The 23,674-nt window shown below is 51.1% G+C and overlaps 2 protein-coding genes across 2 annotated transcripts in view; one reads left to right on the forward strand and one right to left on the reverse strand.

The window, feature by feature from the left end:
- The window catches only part of EIF2AK3 (eukaryotic translation initiation factor 2 alpha kinase 3), a 47,033-nt gene extending 45,617 nt beyond the window's left edge, over window positions 1-1,416 (reverse strand). The window contains exon 1 of the mRNA XM_035547446.2: window positions 1,163-1,416. Coding sequence (XP_035403339.1) covers window positions 1,163-1,335 — 173 coding nt within the window. The 5' untranslated portion in view covers window positions 1,336-1,416. The remainder of the gene's footprint in view (window positions 1-1,162) is intronic.
- A 6,956-nt stretch (window positions 1,417-8,372) lies between these two features.
- On the forward strand, window positions 8,373-23,342 carry RPIA (ribose 5-phosphate isomerase A). Its single transcript, XM_035547461.2, has 9 exons — window positions 8,373-8,697; window positions 12,483-12,543; window positions 14,196-14,251; window positions 17,222-17,281; window positions 17,706-17,770; window positions 17,881-17,949; window positions 18,478-18,619; window positions 19,945-20,044; window positions 22,094-23,342. Exons 1-9 carry the CDS (start codon window positions 8,452-8,454, stop codon window positions 22,189-22,191), a joined length of 897 nt encoding a protein of 298 aa, XP_035403354.1. The 5' UTR covers window positions 8,373-8,451; the 3' UTR covers window positions 22,192-23,342.
- The last annotated feature ends 332 nt before the right edge of the window (window positions 23,343-23,674 follow it).

The following is a 23,674-nucleotide window of genomic DNA, read 5'->3' on the forward strand; positions in this document are numbered from 1 at the left end:
CAGAGGAAAAGGGCCACACTAACACGGGAAGATGGAAACAGGACAGGAGGAACTCTTATCTGCCTTGTCCACACGTCTCATTGTACAGAAGATTTGCATCTATTCAAATGAGTTCTTTTGGTTAGAAAGAGAAAGAAGAACTTATCATCATTTAGGTACAATATGTACCACAGTTCTTGCTTCAGTTAGGAACAAACAACCCTAATATTGGCCTCAAAGTACACTTGGGGTATTACAAGTACAGCCACTTGTCAAATCTGAACTCTAAACAGCTATGCCAACTTCAAACCCTGAACGTTTGTAAGGGATAAGCATGGTAATTCACTAACCACCACACTTATTTTATTCTAGGGAAGAGAAATTCCTCAAAATGATGATCACATTTATTTGCCTACAGCAAAAACAGGTGGTGTATTTTTTTTCCAGATTGCACTGAACCCATTATACTACATGGATATTCTGTAGATGCAGAACAGTTGGCTGGGGTGGGTAAAGACCTCACAAATACTGATGGAAAGAAAATCCAGGCAGGCATGCAGGTAAATACTATGGAGCTGGTGATATTCTATTTTCATCTAATGACAGCAAATCTACCCCAAAGCACTGATCAATGGGAGAACAGCTACATTTAATCTCAGGCTTAAGTTATTTGACTGAACATCTTAAGTGTCCTCATTTAATTGTAGTCATAAAACAGAAAGGTTCAGGCTTCAGTTATTTGACTGAACACCTTTAGCGTCCTTATTTAACCCTAATCATAGGGCAGAAAATTAATTTTTTAAAGGATTTTCTGAGGCTAAATAAATTTAAAAATCGAAAACGGCACAGAACGAGCAGGGTTGAAAGGAACCTGTGGGGATGACCCAGTCCAACCCCCCTGTTGGGCGGGACCACCTAGGGCACGTCACACAGGATGACACCCAGGTGGGCTTGAATAACTGAAGAGAAGGAGCCAACACAACCTCTCTGAGCAACCTTTCCAGCACCCCGTCACCTCGCAGGACAAAAATTTCCCCTCACATTCGCCCAGAACTCCTCGTGCTCCACTCTGTGCCCGCTGCCTCTCGTCCTGTCACCGCAGAAACCCCTTACCCCCTTAACACCCCCTCAGCCGCCCCCCCACGTCCCCTCAGCCCCCCTTTCCCCGCCCCTCACCGCCCACCTGCCGCCGCTCCGGGCCTCTCCGCCGCTCCCCTCGGCCTCCTGCTCATCGTCCTCCACCGTCACCTCCCCGCCGGCCGCCGGCAGAGCGGCTCCGGCCGCCCCCAGCGACAGGAGGAGCAGGAGGAGCAGCGTGAGGGCTGCCAGGGCGCTGCGGGCCCGCGGGCCCCGCATGGAGGGGCCGCGCCTCGCCCAGCCGCACGCAGCCCCCCCGCCCCGGCCCGTCCCGCTCCCCACCGCCGCCGCCGCGAAATGGGCGCCCGCCGCTGGCCCGCCCGCCCCGCCACGTCCCGAGGCCCCGCCCCCCCAGGGAAGGAGGGTGGTGATTGGGCGGGAGGAGCGTCGCTCAGCGCGCCGCTCGGTTGTTATTGGTGGGGAGGGCGGAGGGGGAGGGAGGGAGGGGGGTGTTTGTCAACACGGCCGCAGGGCCAATCGGTGGCGCGGCGCGCTGGCCAATCAGGAGAGCATGATTCACCGAGCCGCTCGCTGATTGGCGGAGCCTCGTCGCCACGTGTGTTGCTGAGTGGAGGAGCCGGGCCGCGCGGCCCCGCCCCTTCCCGGCCGGGCTGGTGACGTGGCTGTTGCTGCCGTGGGCCGGCAGGGCGGGGCCAGCGGCGCGTACCAAGTGGCGAGCGGGACGGGGGGGAGCGGGACGGGGGGGGAGAGGCTGAAAGGGGGCTCCCCCCGGGCGGAGCGGAATGGGCGCGTCCGGCGGGAGGGCGGGGCTGGGCCCGGGGCGAGGGGGCACTGAGGGTGTCTGGGGGGGGGGCTGAGGGGAGTTTGGGGGGGGGGGTATTGGGGGCATCTGGGGAGAATTGGGGGGTCTGGGGAGCATTGGGGGGGTCTGGGGAGCACTGAGGGGGTCTAGGGGGTGCTGGGGGGGGGTCTGGGGGGTATTGGAGGAGTACTGGGGGGGTACTGAGGGGGGTCTGGGGGGATAATGAGGAGTACTGAGGGGGTCTGGGAGGTACTGAGGGGTAGTGAGGGGATCTGAGGGGTATTGGGGAGGAACTGAGGGGGTCTGGGGGCCTTGGGGAGGTACTGGGAAGGTCTGAGGGGAGTCTGGGGGCATAATGAGGAGTACTGAAGGGGTCTAGGGGGGTACTGAGGGGGTCTAGGGGAGTATTGGAGGAGTACTGGGGGTATTGAGGGTGTCTGGGGCGTACTGGGCGGTACTGAGAGGGTCTGGGGGGTACTGAGAGGGTCTAGGGGATATTAAAGGTGTACTGAGGGGGTCTAGGAGGGTACTGAGGGGGTCTAGGAGGGTACTGAAGGGGCCTAGGAGGGTACTGAGGGGGTCTGGGGGGTACTGAAGGGGCCTGGGACACCCCTGCTGTGAGGAGAGACTGGGAGAGCTGGGGCTACTCTGCCTGGAGAAGGGGAGGCCCGGGGGTCCCGTCCGTGTCCATAACCACCCGAGGGAAGGCTGCAGAGAGCACGGGGCCAGGCCAAGAGGCACTGGGCACAGCCTGGATCTGGCAGACCTTTATCATCTTTGTAATAAAAGAAGTTAGATACAAACCTCTTTGTTTCTCATTGTAAGGGCGTCTTGTCCAGCCCTTGAAAGACACTTTGTCACCCCTCACCTTTTCCATTTTTTCAAAGCGCAGCGTTTCAGAGCAGGGTGCCATGTTTCACCTGTATCCAGGGACAGAAAAGGCTCTAGTAAGTCCCAAGGTGTGCCTCCCCTTTGTGTAGAGGAAAAGGCTGAATGTAGGCTGTTTGTGATCATACAGCCGTGAGCTTTTCTTCCCGTAAGCCTGCGGTCCCAGCCAGCCACCATTGCCACAGCACGGTCCCCGTGGCTCTGTACAGGTACACACCTGAGATGCATGGCTTTGTGTTTGGCTGCCTTACCATAAAGTCACTTTATCTGGACCCAGCTTACCACATCGTGAAAGCGGCTCTCATCGTCCTGGTTGTACCGCCTGCCAATGTGGATGTCAACTGCAAATTGTATTAGGAGTGATTTTAAATTTACTTCCAAGTGACTAATGGAAATATTGACCATGTACCTGTGTAGGACTGATCTGGGAGGGACCCCATTAGAAGTAGCCTTACTCATTGTTTTATAACCAATTCTAAAAAAAAAATCCATGTGCCCCGTGTTTGATATATGCTTAACTGATGTTGTATTACACTGTTTTTTTCATTAACACATGGTGCAGTTCCAAGTAAAAATTATTTGAAAAGTTTATTACACCTCCCAGAAGAAATATTTTTTTTTTCTTTTTGCCTTCTTGAAGCATGAAATGAGATTTCTGTTAGGCCTCTGGCTGCTATTACTACTTCCTTAATAACTGAGTCGCATACCAATTTTTTTTGGTACTTAGCCAGGAAGTGTTCTTGCATCTACATTTACTACGTATCGTACAGCTGCCCTTTCTGAAGACACATACTATTCTGGCACTTTTTTAGCTTTCTAGAATTTCCCCAGGTACATCTAGGTTTACTGAAGAGGAACGTAACTGGCAAGGGATCTCCGCAACCAGCTGGTTTAGAGCTCCTCGGCCACAGTTACCACTAGAAGAGCTTTGTTGGTTACTAATGGACTGAAATTTATCACATCGCTGTTAAGTAATTCACCCACGGATCTTCCTGGTTCTTGACAAGCATAGATCATAAATGTTCAATGAACACTTCTGCATCATTATTGACATTTTAATCATGTCCATCTACTAATGGGCCTGTACCATTACTATAGTTTTTTGGGATTTTTGCTGTGCACAACCCTGCCAGCTATGGATTTCCTTTGATGTGCTTCACTTCCAATAACTACTCTGCTTCTCATAACTTCTCATTTATACCAACACTTTTTTGTTTCCTGTTTTCCCCATTTGGGCTATTTATTTTTTTGTTTTTCATCATTCTCTCTCTGGTCTGCTAGTAAGACAGGAACGGCCAAAGTATTTTCTTTCTTGATTTTGGAATCATTGCTCTTTGACTGTCATTCTTTTGACTCAGTGAACTCTTTCTGAAGAGCTTATAATTGTCATTTGTAAACTCCTACCTAAATTTTTCTTCCTGCGTGCGCTCTGATGAGCTGAAAAAATAGCTCTATTAAAGCACCAGATGTATGCAAAGTCAGGTCACGAACGTTCCTTTCCAGACAACCGCTGACTTGGAATCCAGAGAATTTTTTTTTTTGGCATCATTCATTACACTCTAGTCCAAAAGAGTTTACCTTGTGCCGCGTGCCAAGCAGCTCGTGTTAGAATATTGTCATTTTTAGTAACTCAAATGACACTTTATTATTACATCCATATGGTCTTTTGCTAATATTTTCTTTATTTAGATAACTCTTCTTTCTTGAGTGTCTACCCCTTCATATGTTTATAAAGAGTAATCAAATTCCTTCTGTTTTGCTAGGCAAACCAAGCCAAAGGCTTTTATTCTTCCCTTACACTTTTGGCTCTCTGTTCCCCCGTTCATCTCACTAGCCCTCCCCTGCACCTGTTCCCATTTAAATTAACATTTCTTGCATAGCAGTGCTTTCAACAGTCACGTTGAAGGGTAACTCTAATGTATTTGAATTTAAAACTCCATTGTATTTATAGATTGTGCCCAAAATCTTAGCATTGTGTTGCGCTTTTTGCAGGAAACTCTTTATTTTCCCACCAGTTATTCCAGTGGCTTAGAAACAAATACTCAATAACCACAGACACCAGCACATTTCAGGGGATTTGAATGCTTCCTTCACAACAAGACTTGCACTTCTACCTTTGTGCTGATTCACGAGGGCTTATTACACTTGAGGCAAAACAGTAACAGCTCTGTGCAAGTGTCCCTATCACACCCACGAGAATTAACTCATTTTCTCATGTAACTTTCCACCCCTGTCCCACCCAGATCAGAAGTCTGCCAGTTGCTGCTTTTTGTTTTAAGGGGTCCAACAGTTTTCAGGTGAGTCAATGTTTTCTTCTAGACACCTTACCACTGCAGCATAAGGAATAGTGATCATAATCCGTTCTCACTTTTCTGTTTTGGAAATTTATTTCTCTATTACATTGGCAATGCTATTCAGAAATCCTTAAGCCAAACATTGCAATACAACAGTATAATTTTCTCTCTGTATTAAATTCTTGTGCCAACAAAACCAAACTTCCTGCTTTTTGCAAAGCATGACTCACATACTCCATTCTGTTTTGACTGTGTGACATAAGAGATCTATTTCAATCATATGACAATAACTTAAGATCCAACCAGACATTTATCTGGAAATCAAACCCTGTACTTGCAGGACGGATGGATGTTAATAGGAACGGTGCTTTACATAACTCCACCTAAGAACTTGCCTGCTTTTCTTGAATAACTTGGTCGCAGAGCAGCCAGGCACAGCGGTGAAAACCCAGCATGCCACCTTGTGGCTGCCCTGTACCAAGGGCCATTAGTAGTCCCTTGCAAAATTATTTATTTATAGCCCACCATTTCCCGCAGGAAAACTCAGGCTCTCAAACTACTGCATATATTGGAATTAGTATACCAGCACCCTTGCTGATATCTTTTATAAGCAGAATAAAGTCAAGCACCAGATCAAACCAGAGACGGGAAGTGAAGGAGGTATTATCCAGGAGAAATGCCACCGAACTGGAGTTTGCAGGATAAAAAATAAGGTAGCAAGAATGTAATTGCTGGGATGTGGCTGGAAGAACAGGCTTGGACAGCCACTGCCAAACAGCAAAAGAGTTTGCCTGGAAAGATGAGTGCTTTAAAATGCTTCCACTTGCTGTCTCCTGTGTGTTGGTGAAGTTTTACCTTCATAGGTTTTATCTTCTTGGCTGTTTCACACCACTTAGGAAATGAATGAGACAGACAGTTGGATAAACACATCTGACACCCTGGGACTGCTGTGCCTTCGCTAGGATTTCATTCAGGTTAGCACACACTTCTGCAACAGGTTTAAGCTGGGCGGTCTTACAGCCTTCCCCCTGCCAACTGGTTGCTCTTGCTGCCTTCCTCATACAGGCACAAACAGGAAAACTGACTGATTTTGCCAGTTGTTTTGCCGGCAAAATCTGTAAAAATCTGAAAAGCTGAAAAATCAGCTCCTTGCCCACATATGGAAGTAGCAGGAAGAATTGGCAAATGGATGGTTCCCCACCATAGGGAGGGAAAGCTCCTTTTTGGGGACAGTGCTTAGACCAGAGCAGCTTAAATAAACTAGCTATACAATTCCCTTTCAGGGAGGTGTTACAGGCTAAGTTTGTCTGAGCCGGTTCAACCTCACACACCTGGCAGGAAACTGCTCTTTTTACCTGTGTGGCAATCGGTTCAGCACAGGGGCTGAGCAATGGCAGAGCCAGCATGATCTGTGTACCCAGGACCAGAATGGATGGTGGGTGATGAGAGTAAGGAGCACAATCTTCCCTTTTGTCAACAGCAAGCTGTTCTCTCTGCTACCCTGTGATTTCCTAACATGTAATTTCAGCCTCAGATGAAAAATCAGCACCCAGAATCACGCAGCCGCCCTCCCCAGCTCGACGGTCCACGCTTCCCTGCTCATCAGTGTGGCATTTTGCTAGGGTTAACATCTTGCAGTTGCCACCCTGTTCAACAAGGAAAACATCTATTCAAACAAAGCAGGTTCAAACGCCTCCCTCTGTACTGAAGCAGAGAGGATGAGTGTTGGCTCCCAGAGTGGCTTTGACAAGGGGCAAACACAGGCTTGTACAGAATGACTTTGAACCATTTGCAAATAGAGCTGGCTGTCACTGAAACTTAGGGAAAATGCATTACTAAAAGGTCCAGTGCCCTCTTTTTGTGCACAGGCAAGTCTCGGCACACCAGAAATTGAATATTCTGGGAAAGATCTTCCTGCATTCACTGGAACTGTACCTCACCGACTAATTCAGAGAAAACGCTAACAGAAAGCAGCATTATCTGTAAGTGGAAGTGTTTGCATTCCTCCAGGCACGTGCACTGCGGGATGCGTTTCAAGCCAAAGCCACCGGCAGTTGCTTTGAGGCTACAAACATGTTTATCACCTCGTCTTGAACCTCAGCACCAACACTCCTCACTCAGGCGGGATTTGAGAGACTCCCGCGTGTAAAAGTGGGTTTGCTGAATCAGTGTAAAAAAAAAAAACAGGACTGGTTTTTATTTCAAGCAGAAGTCAAACATTTAGGATGCTGAACGGAGTGACACCCAAACCCAGTCAGCTTCTCCTTCAAAATTAATGCATTGTGGCACTTAGGAGGGATTTCTTTCTGAAATCTAGATTCCATTAGCTGTGCGTTTTTGGACTTTAAAACGTGTATCTTGTGGAAAAACCATTGCCAGCAAACAAAACTCCAGGCTCCTCTGTATAGCAATCACATGCTCTTAATAGCAAGTCACCTGCTCTGTACAGAAAGGTAAGGCCTTAGCTCACTCTGATAAGCCTGGGTGATGATAATAGAGCCATTGTTCAAATAACGCCCCATTGTTCAAAGGCTGGCGTGCCTGCCCAGGGAAAACAAAAGGAAACGTTTCTAGCCTTAAAAAATCACAGCGAAATTGCAGAGGTTGGCAGCAGAACAAGTCAGTCATGTGCAGAACTAAAAAAAAAAAAAAAAAAAAGAGTCAACAGCAGCTTTTCTGTTGTGCAAATAAAAAAAGATTCTCCCCTCGTTGTGGTGTGACCTTGTACCTGCAAATCCCAGCTGCCTACGTGGGATGAAGCCCGGAGAGGGCTTTTTTTTTTTTGTACCAGTGCCTGGTCTCAGCTTGGCTGCCAGGTTTGGGCTTGATCCGTGTCCCCGGGATTGTCTCGGGGGACGGTGTCAGCAGGTGACAAGCCACGACAGAGAGGAAAAAATGTGGAAAAAGTAAAAAAAAGAAAAGGTTTTATGCGCTCCCTGATGGACAACCCCATTGGGCTTTATGCTGGGAGAAGCACCAGCGGGTGCCGGCCGCCCCAGGGGCCAGCACCTCCTGTCCCGTCCATGTCCCCTCTTGTCCCAGGGGTGACACTGCCTCTGTGGGGGCAGCTCCCCTGCTGCCAGGCGGGGAACAGGGGCTGTGAAGGGCTCCGGGCAGCACCAGGGGAGCAGCCCAGCTCTGCCCCGAGCTCACAGCACCGCGGAGCTCCCCCTCAGCACCACAGCCCGGCCGGGAGCCGCTCCCCCAAGGGGGCACTGTGGGAGCTGTAGTCCTCGGCTCGCCGCACTACAAGTCCCAGCCTCCCGCGGCAGCAGGAGGAGGAGGAGGAAGGGAGGAAGGAAGGAGGGAGGGAGGTGGGAGGGAGGCAGCCGGCTCGGCCCAGGCCCGCAGCCCGGCCGGGAGAGCCCCCCGGGGGCGGGCCGCGGCGGCATGCGGCTCCCCGGCAGGCTCGGCCCGCTCCGCAGCACCGCCCTGGCTGCCCGGCCGCCGGGGAGGGACAGGGGCAGGGGCAGGGGCAGTCACACGGACAGGGACAGGAGCAGGGACAGGGACAGGGACAGGGACGGGGACGCGGCCGGGGGCACGGCAGCCTTCTCCCGCGGGCGGCCGGGCGGCACCATGGCCGAGGAAGCCAAGCGGCTGGCAGCCTGCGCGGCGGTGGACAGGCACGTCCAGGTGAGGCGAGCGGGACCCCGGCTGCTTTCCCCGTCCCGTCCCGGTCCCCAGGCTCGTCCCCGAGCCCCCCCCCCCCCCGGTCGGACACCCTCAGTTTTTCCCCTCTCTCCCTCCCTGTGAGCTGGGCTCGCCCCCAGGCTCGTCGCCCCTCCACCCAGCGAGCCCTGGGGGGGACAGGGGTTGGCAGCCCCCTGCCAGGAGGGAGAGGGGGTGAAGGGTTTCGGTCACCCCCTCAAGGGTTAAATAGGACCAGAGGTGTCCCAGCTTTGGGACAGGCTGGTGGGGAATACTTGAAGGATCGGTGGTTGTCGTCGAGCAGTGGGTTATGGTCGAGCAGTGGGTTATTGCCGAGCAGTGGGTTATCTCACCATCTCTTCAACAGCACTGAAGAAGGGGTGTAGGGCTCCACGTCCATATTAGCACTCTTGGGGAGGAAAAAATCCCTTTTTCCACCCTGCTTGCCCCCAGGCCCGGCTGTCAGCGGGTTCCCCGGTGTCCCATAAGTGTTTTGCTTCTTTTGCAGCCGCTCTGTCCTCCCCCAGCTCACTGCAAAGCCGACAGTGGGGCAGGGGGAGCCCAATTCTCAGTGGCATCAGCTCCTTCCCTTGCCGAAAGCAAGCCCCGAGTTGCACGGTGTGTGGGTTTGTGAAGGGTTTGTGTCGCCAGGAGCAGGGCTGCTCAGTGCATGGCACTGCTGGGTGTCGTGCAGTGGGTGCACCTCAGCCTTTGGGGCAAAACGTGACTCGTGAGTCCTGACTTTTGCACTATTTTATGGTCAGGCAGACTTAACGGTGACGTCTGGCCCTGTCCCAACTGGTTGAAGTTCAGGGCCTGGCTAATAATGAAAGAGGCAGCGGTGGGGGTGATATTGCAATGTTTGCTCTGCAAGCTGGCTTGAAGCGATGGTGGCGAAGCAAGTCAGAGTCCCCCCAGAGTTGGATGGTCTCAGCTATTGCAGAAAACCCGTCACCCCTTCAGCTTGTATCGGGAGGGAGCAGCTGCTTTGCCTAACAGTTTTGCTTTTGGCCATTGCTGCTATCACTGCTAGCAGAGGGAGCAGTAGGATCCCCCCAAAATGCAGCTGCAGATCGCCTCCCGTGTGTGCCATGCACGTGTGGTAGGTGCTGCTGGGTTTGGGTTTGGGTTTGGGGCTGGGCTGTGCAGGACACAGCTCTCCTGCCTGACTCTGCTGCAGGCTCATGGCACTGGGGCTGTCCTCCGTAACATCAGCTCCTTGGGCAGCCTGTAGCAGCTGCATTAGGTGGAGATTAGCAGGGGATACCTTTTTTTTTTCTTTTTCCTCTTCTTTCTCATTTAATTAAAGCCAGGTCAGTGTTTTTACCCCCAGCGCTTGTCCCTGGGCAGCCGTAGGAGCAGAGCCCATGATACCGGAGCAGGAGTCCTTCAAGCAGACACCGGGATGGAGGAGCTCAAACAGGAGCAGCACAGGTAGCATGGACCCCTAAGCTGCCTGGGGACAGCTGGCTCTGCCTTTATACAGCTCCTTCAGCGCCGCTGTAGGCATGCCTGCCACAGAGGACTGAAGATGCCCATGAGGAAACTTCAGCCTTTGGGCTGTTTATCTCCAGCTCTTTGCTCATGTAAATCCGAATCTTGGAAACTTGTGTTGGACCGGCCATGCCTCTGTTGTGTTCCTCATGCACTCGCTGTGCCGTGCCCTGTCTGTAGCTTAGGGCAGGCTTGCTGTGCACCCGTGTTTAAAACTGGGGGATTTGCGTTGGTTTTGCTCCTGGTCTGGCTGAGGTTGGAGCTGAGAAGGGAGAGGTGGGAGCCATGGTAGGGCAGGGGTTGTGACAGCACCGGTTTGGAATGGCTTAAAGTGAATTTTGGGAAACCTGCTTAGCCCAAAGTCTTGCCACCTCCTACAGGGGGTTGCTTTGCCTCTTGTCACCGATAAACACCTTCAGGTTTATTGCTGTTGATGAGCCTGGTGAGCTCTTCCCACTTCATTACAATGGGGTGGCTGATGCTGAGGCTTTCACCATTGCTTCAGGGTTTCCAAAAAGTTGTCCCAGCTTGTAGAGATGAGGTCAAGGAGATGAAACTGCCCCTTGCATGGCCAAAACGAGCCTTGCTCGCCCCTTGCAGCTGCTCTGCTGGGCTCTGCCAGCCAGGCAGGTGAAACTGAGAAGCCCTGGTTGCTGCTGGGCTTCTCCCATGTCATAGCTCTGCTGGCAGTGTCGCAAGCACGCGGTGGTGATCTGTTGCTTTCCCCTTCTTTTGCAGAGTCACAGTGGTTAGGGAGAGCTGGAGCTGTTTGTGTGCTGGGTTTCAGAGAACTTTTTATTTTTTTTAAGCTTTTAAGCTGCAGAAGCAAGGGAAGTCATTAATCGTAGGGGAGTGTGACCTGCCTTGAGCTCTGCCTTTCCAGGCAGGCTCACATCCCAATAACGTTTCAGCTGGTTGAAATGCTGCAGATGTGGCTTTGTCCACATCTGCTGAGCTCCGACTTGTTGCTCACGGAGGAAGAGCTGCCTGACATCTGAGAAGTAACACCCAGCAGCTCTGTGCTTGCATCTCTGGCTGGCTGGAAGTCTTTAGCATCTGAAATCTCTGTAGTGATATCGTGCCCTCTTAAGTCAATTTAAGCTTTGGGTCCCGTCCAAACCAGGGGCAAGTACACTGAAAATTAGTGTGCGAGACGCCACAGGTAGTTCTTGGTGGGTGGGAGGCTGAGTTGATAATAAAACACAGGTTTACACGGCAGAGCATCCTCTGGGGCAGGCAACTCGACTGCGCTCAACCACCCTCAGCCTGCGGCGTGCTTTAGAAACGTGTCTGTGTTATGGGTGAGACCGCAGTGATCCTCGAGCTGGACCACGAGCAGAGAAAAGTCCAGGGCTGAGTTGTGTTTAAAACGTGATCCTCTTCAGCACACGCTGCCAGGCTCACTCATCCTTCAGGGGTGTCACTGGAGCCTCCTGCAGCCAGCTCCGTGCCCTGTTTAAGGGGACGGTGTTAGTATCTTCTAGGAACTGCTTTGCCTTGGCTTCTGGTGCATGCTCAGTATTTACTAACAACACCGTTGGCAGCAGCCCGCTGCTGTTACTGTGCGGCTTCTTTGGGAGATGTTATCTGGAGGCCGTTTCACCTTCTTCCTCTGGGGTGTTGGGGGAAGCTCCCAGCTTTCCGGCAGGAGAAGTGCTGCCGTTGCCTGCTGAGAGCTCACCTTCCCCTTCGCCTGCTCTCGGAAGGAAAAGACTCGTCCTGTGCCGGGGCTGGGGCTTGCAAACTGGGCTGCTTATTTTTGAGGAGACGTGCCGCTGGCTGGGAGTGCCAGGAGGCTGAGCTGTGAGGTCCTGTGCAAGTGTTTCTCAGGCTTCCTTCCTGCTCTGCACTGGGCTTTTGTGGGGGAGGACAAATCCTGTTGTTTTGGCTGTCCTCTTCACAGTCCCTCGAGGATTAGTTGGAATTCAAGCCCCTACCTGCTGCTGCTGAGGCTGCCTCCGGCGCTGCCAGCAACCAGCAGCGAGCGTGCATTGAGCACCCCGAGAGCCAGACACAGCGGTACTTAGCGAGCTCAGGTCCTGTAAGAAGTGGGTGAGTTGCTTCAAATCCCTCAGGCACCCTCACGGAGAGCAGACAGCGGTCCTGCCGTGCTGGAGCGAGCTCCTCTCCTTGTCTGAAGCACGCTGTCAGCGTGTCAGCGGGCGTCTCTGTGCACGGTTCCCCTTGCACGTGCCCAAAATACAGAGTCTGCTGGAAAAGCAGAGGCCTTGCACCGTGCCCCACTAACAGCTCTCCTGTCTCTCTTTGATTTGCAGAACAATCAAGTTCTTGGCATCGGAAGCGGTTCCACGATTGTCCACGCGGTGCATCGATTAGGTAGGGTGCTCCCCTTCACGTTGCTCCTGCTCCAGAAAGTCCTCTTGCCCAGCTGCCCCAACTAATCGATAACCAGGCGTACGTAGAGCTCGTGCTCATACATTGGGTGTATTCACCCGCTGCCGCGTCCTTCTCGAAGCCGGAGGTTGCAGCCGAGTCTTGTGCTCCAAACTTTTTGCACAGAGAGCCCCGAGGAGGGACTGATTCCCTCGGCTTTGCTCAGCAGGGCAGTGCTTTCCACCTGTTCTCCCCGGAGAGCCAGGCGATGCGCTTTACTGGCACCCGCCGCAAACTGGAGCTAAAAAACCTTCCAGCTCTGCCCAAACTGGAGCTAAAAACCTTCCAGCTCTGCCCGGTCCTGACTTGCTTTGTGGCTTCGGGCCATGCAGCTGCTCTGCTGCCATTAACCCGTTTGCATGCAGCTCACGCTGCTTGCTCGCACGCACGGCATTCACGCCGAGGGTCCTGCTGAGGTGTAAGCAGGGCAAGGAATGAAATCCTGCTGCGCCTTTTTTTTTATACCCTACAGCTAGGTCGATCTGCTTGCCTCGAGGTGCAAATTTGCTCAGGGTGTGATTCGGAAATTTTCAGCCTCTTTGCAAAATTCTCAAGTGAAGCAAACGCATTTTTGCGGAGTGAGTGTGAGGGTAATTGTCCTCGTGCTTCATTACGGTGGGCACCGAGGTTTAAAGTTCCCTTTCTGCCTTGGGACTCTGATTTGGAAGCAGAGCTCGGTGTGTCTCCGGCTGCTGTGGCTGCAAAGTCCCCTGGTGACTCCTAGCTCCTCGGGCAGGGGACAGCAGGGATCGTGGTGTGATCTGCCTGTCACACCCACGTCACCCCACACCATGTCTCCTGCACACGTTGGTCTGGGAGGTGGCTTGGGAGCTGCGATTCAGCTGCCCGGCTTTGCCTCAGTGTTACAACCACTTCCAAATTTAACACGGGATCGATCTCAAAAGAAATGTGAGATGTGAGTGGTAGCAGCACATGGCCCCGTGTATTTCACCCTCCACCCCTGCAGGGCTGCATTGCCTTGAAGCCTGTGGCCCACGTGCTTGTTCTGATGAGATGGCTGTTGCATTGTGTTTACTAAAATCACATTTTGTCCATAATGCTATCGTACTGATAGATTTTCGTAATTTGAAATTAACCTGAGGGAAGAAATCTTTCCTTCCGTTTAATGGAATACCGTGCTTCATTAATCCTTTCCCTGCCATATATTTAAATGTTTTATAAGAAATGGACGCGATGTCCCCAAGGCAACAAGCCAGAAAACCTCTCAGGCAGCTGCTGCGGCTCTGTTTACAAGGAGCACAGCAAAGCCTGTCTAATGGAGCGAGAGAGGGGAGCGGGGCCGATGTCCCAGGAGCTGCTGATGAGGCACAACCCTCGCTCCTCCGCTGCTGGAGACCCAAAGGTTAACGGCTCGTGGTGTCCGGGGTGTTCGAATGCTGCTGCAGAAACAGAGCCTGAGCCTCTGCAGGGTGGCTCCTGTTGGTGTTTTGAGCGTGACCGAGTTATTTGCAAGCCAAGCAAGTAATTGCGGTGATTCAGAGGGGCTTTTCTGAGCTGATTCCTTAAAGCGAGAGTTGGTGTGCTGTGTTCCCTTCTGCAACGAACAAACCAAGGCTTCTGCTTTCTTCCTGCAGCCGAGCGGGTTAAAGAAGAGAACCTGACAATTGTCTGCATCCCTACGTCCTTTCAGGTAAGCGCTTCCCTCCTTTGTTTTCTTCTCGTCCAGGCGCTCACAAACATCTTTCCTTTGGCTGTGGTGACGCAGGCTCATAATGCAAAACACGTTGGAGACACTGAGTCTCCTTCCCTGATTCTGTATCAGGCCCTGAAAGCTGTAAAAATCACGGCGCGAGCTCTTGTGTTTTCAGGAGGAGCTTGACAGCACGTATCAGCTGGGTTTTACAAGAGATTGCGGGAGAGAAATCAGCTTAGTTTCTCCTTTGCAGTGCAACTTTTGCAGGGATCAGCTCACACCAACCTAGCTGTCGAGAAGCTGACGGGGAGAGGGAGAATTGTGGCTCTGTGGTAAAACTCAGAGCTGCTCAGGAAGCTTTTGAGCTGCTTCTGTGCCTTCAGGCAAATGCCTTTGGTCTCTCTGCCTCTGTTCCCTGAGGTGGAAACTTGCTGCAGAGGAGCAGCTGTGCACCTTGTCCCCTTAGGGTGGGGAGAGGAGACGGTGCCAGCCTGTGGGACAGGGGCCACCCGCAGGGTTTTCAAGGCTGGGTGGCAACACTCCGGTCTGGGAATTGGATGTTTGTCCTTTCCCTGGTCCTGGTGTGGATTCCGGGATTGTACTTTTGTCACAACTTTGTCACCGTGAGGCCGATCCTGCGGTGAGGCAGGCTGCCCAGAGAGGCCGTGCGCAGTTTCAGAGGTTTGTGTAGCAAAGCCCTGAGCAGCCTGGTCGCTGGCCCTGCTGTGAGCTGGAGGTTGGATGGAGACCAACCTAAATCATCCTAAAACCTTATGAAAACTGAACACCCTTGTGCCCTGCAGATGTTCTTTCAACGTGAGGCTCTCTCCTCTCAGCGGTTGCAAACAACCAGTGGCAAACTGCTGCAAAAAGCAAAGAGTAAAAAAATAAATATATATTTTAACCTGTATCAGTACTTCTGTTTCATGCATACACTGTAGTGATGGCCTCTCTTTGATCTGTGTAAACTGATCCCCATCCTGAGATGCCACATGCTGTCAGAACGTAGAAAAACTCCTCTGAGTTACGTCGTTAGGTCTTAGAGGGAATGTTGATAGAAGTTTCATGGTGAGTGTGAGCTGGAGCCTGCCCTGCCTTGAAGTGCTGGGATCGTTCGTGTAACGTTACAGAGTTCCTTCCCAGTAAAACACCCAGGTTGCTGGTAAAGGGAGGAGATAGGTCACACACCTGCACGAGCCCAAATCCCCCAAACGTGGGGCTGCCTCGTATCTTGTGCAGTCTCTTAGACCTCAACCAATTCGCAGGGAAACGTTCCCAGGTCAGCAAAACAGCCTCTTATTTTCGCTACGTACAGGTGTAAATGGCTGCCTGAGGTCACTGGCAAGGAAGAATTGCTTTCAGTGGGCTTTTATTCTTCTCCCTTCCCTGTTGTAAGGTTGGGTTATTCCATCACCATCAGTAAAGCTAGTGCCGGGGTAAGTATCCGTCCCTTGGCTTTTGCATTGTCTCTTCTTTGCACCCGGACGCGTGCCGAGAGCACGGAGCCAGACCCTTGTTGGCAGCGACCCGTCACTCGTCTAATCCCCGAAGGACCCGTCCTCCAGCCAGCTAACGCAGTGCTCCGGACTGCATGTTGGATCCCCGGGGCTGGCCAAGGAAACGGGGTTAACCCGCTCATTTCGGGGCGTGCAAGCGCTGCGCAGGTCCTGCCACTTTGCCCCCCGTTGTGGGAGCTCTGCTGCTGATTTCTGCCGGCCTGCTCTCATCGCCTTGCAAGCAGAGGGCCCGAGGAGAGCCACCTCGTTTCCACGCCGCTCGCTCTGAGCCTGTCCAGGATCTGGCCTGCATGTGCAGCACAGTGTTTTCCAATGCTTTCAATTCCCAGATCCCTGAAATCTCTGTACACGAACACCACGAATGTACACCCACTGATGGGGGTCTTTTTGTACTTTGTGAGCCCTCGGGGCAATCCCAGTGCACAGTTTGATCGAGAGCCCGCAGCCCATGGGTGTTAAAACTGCATGCTGTAAAATGATAGAGAAATAGAAAAGATACAAGTTGTTTCTCATTGCCAGGACTATCTAATTCTTCTTAATGTTTCTGGAATGCCCCTACGTGTGACTGGTGCGCTTTGTAAGTGGGTAAAACTGCTGGGAATGAATTAATCCAGGCTGTGACGCGGGTTTCTTGGAATAGCCTCAGCACAATCAGAAGTTCAGACTCAGGCAGAATTCATGCAAGAAGGGACTCTCACTCAAACAGTGATTTGCAACAGAAAATTCAACCCATTTAAGGTTCTGTAAGTTTCGTCTTACATTTAAACAGGTGGACAAAGGGGAGAGTGGCTCCAGGTGCTCTGTGTCGTGTTGCCACTAGAGGGAAATGCACGGCTACTTCAGTAAAAGCCGGTCGGGGCCACCGAACTGCTGTTTCAGGAGGCTTCCCACACTTTTGCCATGAGTTGCGCGTTTCCTTTTTGCTTTTTCGATTGTTGTTTGTTCCTTTCCGATATGAATAACACTTTTATCGTTAGCCCCATGTCGCTACGGTGCAAATAATTCATTTTCCTGCTCCTGCTTTTCAGCCAAGGGAAATCCGAGGGGCTAGATGGGTGCGGGGGAATATAATGTCCAAGCTGAAATGGAAAATACAGGACTCAAAAATCCCATATGTGTCTTCGGTCTTAGACACAGGTGTCTCCCACCAAGCTGATGGGGCTTCCTGCTGTTTAGGATGGAGAGACCTGCACTCAGGCCATTCCCTTTGCACCATCTGAGCGTTTGAGTTCGAATCATCATTATTTGGATAAAAGAATCCGGTGCGGAAGCAGCGTTTTCTCCTTGCCATGCCTTTGTGCTGGCCACAGCCTCTCTGTGAGCTCAGGACAGAGTCCTGCAGGCCTCCCAGGGAGCCTCCATCCTTGCTGCGGCAGGGGGAATGACCCCACAAGGCTGTTTTCCTTCCCTGCCCCTGGTAAATGGTGTTCGCTGTGTTCTTGGTGCGCAGGCCCGGCAGCTGATCCTGCAGAACGGCTTAACGCTGAGTGACCTGGACCGACATCCAGAGGTAAGCGGGACTGAGACCTCACCTGCCCTGCCTTTAGCCTGGTCCTTCCTAAAGCACCAGGCTCGTCTGTCCTCCCTAGGGACAAAAGCTGCAGGACAGGAGAGAACCAGCTTAATTTATTTTTTCCCTGAGCTTTTTAGTTTGCTCAAAGCAGCGGTCTGGCTGAGAGTCTGGGTTTTAGGGTGACTCGGGCAGGGATTGCAGGGCCAGGAGGCTGTCTCTGCTGAACCGGGCTCCTCCACTGCACAAAACCCACAAATGCCCTAAAATCCCAACCGCCGACACCACGACGTGACCAAGAAGAGCAGGGCTTCTCTCCGGGTGGTCCCCTGAGATGGCAAGTTCACCTCCTGTCTTCACTGAGAGCAGCACCTTGAGGCCGTGTGGGTGAGGTTTCCACACCAAATTTCTTCTCTCCCTACAGCTTGACGTTGCCATCGATGGAGCGGATGAGGTGGACTCAAACCTCAACCTTATCAAAGGTGGCGGGTGAGCTTTGCTGTCTGTGCATCTGCGTGGGGTGCCGGCGGTGGGTGGCTTCGGGGCTCCGCCGAGGAGCAGTCCGATGTTTTCTGACGTTTTGTTTTGTTCCCTTGCAGTGGCTGCTTGACGCAGGAGAAGATAGTTGCAGGATATGCCAAATGCTTCATCGTTATTGCCGATTACAGGTAAATATTAAGATTTGTTATGCCTCTGTCTTGTGGGAGGATTTGGATGGTCCCGTGTTAGGCTATTACAGTTCTTCCATCGGGTCAGGGGAGCAGGGGTAAGTGGAGATGAGCCTGATTCCCAGTGCTTCACCAACTGAATCTGGCCTTTTTTCCTTAATTTTCAACTCAGCAGGGCTGCTTCCGAGTCAGCAGAGCTTGTGGGGAAACGGCTGCTCCATTCTTTCTGAGCTCAGTGATTGTCGGCACGGAATAAATTTCCCCTTCTGTGCATGCAGCCTCAAGGCTGTAGAGAAGCCAACCTCTGTCCTGTTTGTCCAAAGTGTGTAAAAATGGGGCTTATCAGCAGAGCTTTCCGCATTGAACTTGTTCTTCCTGCACACGTGCATGTGCAAACTGAGTGCTTTGCTCTCTAGAGCCTTACAGCTGAGGGATATGCAAGAGGGAACGCGATAAGTGTCTTATGTTAGTTAATTGTGGTAGCCATGTAATGTCTGACACTAATCCCGCCTCAAACGGTGTCCTCAGGAAAAAATCAGAGAGTCTCGGGGAGCAGTGGAAGAAGGGAATCCCCATTGAAGTCATCCCCATGGCTTACGTCCCTGTCACCAGAGCCCTGACCAAAAACTTTGGGGGTGCCGCAGAGCTGCGGATGGCTGTCAGCAAAGCGGTGAGTGGCCCTGATCGGCCCCGGGTGCCCAAAGGAGCCACCTGAACGTGACCAAACGGAGGACCTTTTGTCTGATTAAATCTGGCCCCTTGTGTAATTCCTCCCCAGTTATACTTCGGTTAATGAACTGCGTGTTTAGATGTCGGGGTTGCTCACGGAAGGCCTCTCTGGCCTCCCTCTCAGAGCAAGCAGCCCTGAACAAGAAGAGGGATTGCCAAGCCCACGTCTGAGGGCTGCTCTGGGTGTCTCTGTTCAGAGCCCGGGTCACTGTATTTGTGGGAACCCTCTCTGTCCTGCCGGGGCCTCCATCTCACCCACAAATACTTGACCTGCTGCTCCGCAGGGATGTTTGGGGTTGGAGGGCAGTCTGTGCCGCCAACGTGTCTTGAGTTGGGTGAGCAGCTCCTGGTGATCCCAGGCTCCTGTGTGCCACACTGAGCAAGAGCTGGACTAAATTAAAACCGAAGCTGCTTTGTCTCCACTGCCACTGTCCTGTCCTGGCCGGGGCAGTGGGACTTAGCCAGGGAAAAGGAGAGCTGTCTGCAGGAACAGCTTGAGCTAACGCCTGAAGGCTGAGTACTTGGTTTTGATGCATTTCAGCCCTTGGCCAGAGGTTGAGGGGCTGTGTTTAGGAGCCTGAGAAGAGCAAACCAGTTGTTCTTCATATATTGAGACCAGCCTTTCTCGGGGAACGCACATTGGTGCTGCTCCAGCACGAGCCATGACCTTGGAGGATGCTTTTTTCCTGCCGTGGTCCTTGCTGGAGTGTGTGGTCACAAATCCTGCTCCTAGCTGCTGAGACACCTTGTTCTCAGCCCCATTTTTTTTGGCTTTATTGAAAGGACCCAACTGTTGGGCTTGAGAGAGTGCAGAGCACATCTGGGACGCTGAAGGCCAGCAGTCCTTCAGCTCCAAAACCTCCCCATGGCATCCAGTAGTGTGTGGCACACCCTTGTCTTCGGGGTAGGGGGTCTTATTTTGGCTTCAGTTGTATATGGTAGCTTTTTTAGGACATTCATCGGGTTTTACTCTTGCGAAAAGGATCCTCTACCACAGTGATGAAATCGCATCATTATTTCCAGCTTCTGCGTTATTATCTGTGACCTGTATGCAGAAGAATGCAGGAGGCACAGTTGCCTTGGGTGATCGTTTTTCTTACAGGCTTATTGTTCTCGTGGAGCAGGGCACTGCCCTCCTTTACTTGAATGATGACTTTCTCTAAACTGTTGCAGCGGGGACAGCTCCCGGTGCGAGGCTGTGACAGTCCCTTGCTGTGCTTGCTAGGAAAAGAGCTCGCGGTGCTGACAGATGGGTTTGCTTCCCAGGGCCCCGTGGTGACGGACAACGGGAACTTCATCCTGGATTGGAAGTTTGACAAGGTTCATGAATGGAGCGAAGTGAACACTGCCATCAAAATGATACCAGGTAATGTTTGTAAATAAAAAACAAACATTGGCTAAGGCTTGAAAGCCCTGACCTTGGGATTGTGTGTGTGTGTGTACACCATTTTGCATTTTAGACACGCCAGTCTTATTCTCTTCCTTACTCTCCTTGTGTCCATTTAGCAAGGAGCTTTTAATGGAAACACTGGTGGACTCAGGAACGAGGGGTTTGCACTGGGCTATGTTATTTTCGTTTTTGCACTGGGCTGTGTTATCCAGAAACTGCTTACAGCTCCGTCTCAGTACTGTTGTGTAGTCCTGGGGGCTCACTTTGCTGTAAGGTTGCAGTATATCATACCTATTGTTTTAGCTATTTATGTGCAAAAGAGAAGCAGTGGCCAATGATACTGTGTGCAAATGGAACAGCTTCTCTGCAAGGACTCCTGAGCAGATGAAGCCTGGCTCAGCCTCGTCTGGCTATCTTGTCTGGAGGTCTTAGCAAAAGTCTGCTCTTGAATCTGGCCAGCTTTTGAATACATATTGGTGTATCTTTTATCTTTGAGTTCATCCCAGATAACTGCCTGCCCCTGCAGTGCACAGCAGGACTGCCTTTAGCTTCACTACTGCTTGCGTATTGCCAGAACGCATAGGAACAGGCTGGGATCCTGTTGCAAAGTGGCAAAATACTGTCCTGGCACCACGATTAAAGCGCACGACCAGCCGGAGGCCTTGAATTTAGGCTTGGTGAAGGGTTCCCAGTAACTTAAAGCTGCTTCTGTTTAGTGGCTTTGCTTCCCTCAATGCCTATTAGAAGGCTGACTTGCTGAAAACAAACCCATTTTCTTTTTCCCAACTCTCGGAGCAAGCTGCTAGGGTGTTACCTCTGCCCTGGCTTGTCCTGGTGTCTGTGGTCTGAATAATTACCTGGCACTTGCTTGCAGCCAACAGTAGATGGCGGGTTCAGACCTTTGGCAGGAGCAGATCTAAACAAACCAGTGGCTGATGTAAATGAACCAGTGAGTGCTGCTGGGCTGGGCTGTCCTCGTGCAGTGCTCCATATCCTATCCAGCTCACCCAGCAGTATCGCTGCTGGCTCTGAGTATTGGTGGCCTCTCTCTTTGGGTCTGTTATGGGACCAGGGTTTTGGCATGCTGAGTGCCACGTGCACCAGCAAGCTGCCGCCTTGGGGGCTGCTGTGCATCGCTACAAATTGCCAGCGTTAAAGTTGCTTGAGGTTTTCGTGTGCCTCAAAACAGAGCTAATGGTATCCCTGGGCTTTTCATTTGTCTGTATAAGGAAGGACCAATGGGATGAGCATCGCTCTGGTGCTATTTTTTTTTTCTTCCTCCTTGATCTTTGGCCTCAAATCCATTTTGCCCTTAATTCCCCTTAGACAGCGTGATTAACTTCTCATGGACTTTTCTGTGGCCGTAATCTCTGTGGTATCAAAGGTTTAAGCAATGTGAAAAGCTGGCTTTTCTCCCCTGTCCCGGAGGAAGTTTCGGTTTGATTCCTAGAGGAGTCTCTTGCTGGCTGGGAGAAAAGCCTTGAGGCTCTGTTTGAACCCGTGGCACTGGCTTGCATCCTCCACCTGCCTGGTTTAGAAACCACTAGCCTGGGTGTTTATGGGCTCTGGCTGCGGCTCAGTGACCACTGTGAAGTTAAGAGCACCCCATAATTACCTAATTAAATGCAACCAGAAGCACACCTGCTAATGGGCTACAAATTGCAGAGGCAGCAGCAGATTTGCTGTCTTAACATCTGCAAAAGCGTTATCCAGGTGTACTCTAGGAAGATAATTTTTCAGACATGTTTAAAAGCTAAAGTGGGTAAGTTTATGGCAGTGTGGCTTCCTCTGATTCCTGTGGGTCGTCAGACAGCTGAAAATGCAATGTTTGTGGTTGTATTAGTGTAAACGTGGTGGCTGGGGTGGTATGAACATCAGGGGGAGCTCTGGGAGCTGTTTCTTACTCTCTGTAGAGAATTTCCTCGGTCTGGCTGCGTGGTAAAGGCTTCTGGTGTGGCTGATGCAAGTCACCCAGGCTGGACACATTTCTGTAAACCTCTCTGGCATTAATGCTCTCGTTCCCAGGTGTGGTGGAGACGGGGCTGTTCATCAACATGGCAGAGGTGGTGTACTTCGGCATGGAGGACGGCTCGGTCAGCGTGCGGGAGAAGCAGCCCCGCTGACGCCGGCGTGCTGCCCGCTCTGCTTTGCCTTGGGCCACTTGGATTCAGCTGTCGTAACGGTGCCAGCCTGACGTTTTGCCTTAACGAGCAGTGGGTATCGCAGGAGGCGGACGGGGAGTTGACCAGAGTCCGCTGATGTGATACTGAATGTCTTTTTTTAAAAAAAAAAAAAAAAAAAAAAAAAAACACAAAAGAAATTATATTCTATTTCTAGATATATATATATTTTTACTTTATAGGAATGCTGTCTTTTTTTAAAGAATCATTTAAACAAATTGCTTTAACATTTTGATTTTCTAAGAAATATTTACCAAAAAGAATACTTCTTGTTTTGTGTTTTTTTGTTTTGTTTTGTTTTCCTTTCTTTTTTTTTTTTTTTGAACAGAACTTGAACCCTTCGGGCTGCTCTTAGCGCTCAACGATTGAGGTCAGAAATACAATCCTAATGCGTCATTCTTAGCCACCTTGGCTGGGAGGATGATGTGCATAACGGGAGCACACCCAGTTGGGACCTGCTGATGCCTTATTTGGAACCTTTTTGGTTCGGTATTTTATGCCTTTTATTTTTTCTACACCACTGTTTTTTAATAGTCGGGATGTCTAATTAATCCTCTGTGCATATGACAAATCTCTGAGCCTAGGGACACTGTGGTCTCTGCCTCCCTGTGTCTGGGATGTTAATAAGGGCCTTTTTTGGGCCTCTGTATGGAGGAGACATTCATCCTTTGAGCCAAAATCTGTTCTTGTACAACTGCATTAATGGAGTACTTCTGTTAAAGCCTGTTCCAGTAGCTGGAGATGTTCAGAACTTCATCCTTGTAAAAGGAGAGCAGAACCTGAGGGTCCTTGAGGATGTTTACGGAAGCATTTATGAGCAGCTTGGGGCAGTGCAGAATACTGTTCTGTGGCAAATTACTGGTTTGGAATGAAGGTTAATTACCACCTCTCGCAGCTGGTTGATTTGTGGAAGGATAGAGCAGAATGCGAAGGAAAACCGAGTCTTCCTGCCTAAATTTACCGTATGTAGCAGGAGGGAGACACTCATTTGATATATTGTTCTCTGTGTACAGGTGCTTTGCATGGTTCTGATGTCAAAATGCAAGCCCTCTTTTTGTGTTAGAGACACTGAAATAAAGAACTGTTATACCAGGTCTGGTGGTGATTTCATTCTTAAGGTAACTACTCCATGGACAGGTTGTTGTGAGACTGATTTATGCTCTAGTTCCTTTAAAAGTTTCTGTCTGCATTTTTCCCTTAAAACGGCACTTCACCCAAGCTAAATTCACCCTGTTGCATTTGATTTCTTTTTGCTCAAGGTAAATACACGACGTTATTTTCAATTAACCCTTCTCTAATCATCACGTGTTAGCTGCAGCACTTACCATGTGCCTGTCTTAAATCCACATGTCTGAAACTTGGGCATGGAAAACACAGCTCCTTTTTCACAAAGAGGAGCTATTTTTATGCCTTTAAATCTTCCTCT

Source organism: Cygnus atratus, chromosome 4 (assembly GCF_013377495.2).
Source record: "Cygnus atratus isolate AKBS03 ecotype Queensland, Australia chromosome 4, CAtr_DNAZoo_HiC_assembly, whole genome shotgun sequence".
Classification (NCBI taxonomy): Eukaryota; Metazoa; Chordata; class Aves; order Anseriformes; family Anatidae; genus Cygnus; species Cygnus atratus.

Excerpts from the sequence above, each read along its gene's own strand:
- RPIA (XM_035547461.2), top strand. The coding sequence starts at position 8,452 with ATGCGGCTCCCCGGCAGGCTCGGCCCGCTCCGCAGCACCGCCCTGGCT. Across the intron at positions 17,282-17,705 it reads ACCTGGACCGACATCCAGAG|CTTGACGTTGCCATCGATGG; the intron begins GTAAGCGGGACT and ends CTCTCCCTACAG. Across the intron at positions 18,620-19,944 it reads GGATGGCTGTCAGCAAAGCG|GGCCCCGTGGTGACGGACAA; the intron begins GTGAGTGGCCCT and ends TTTGCTTCCCAG.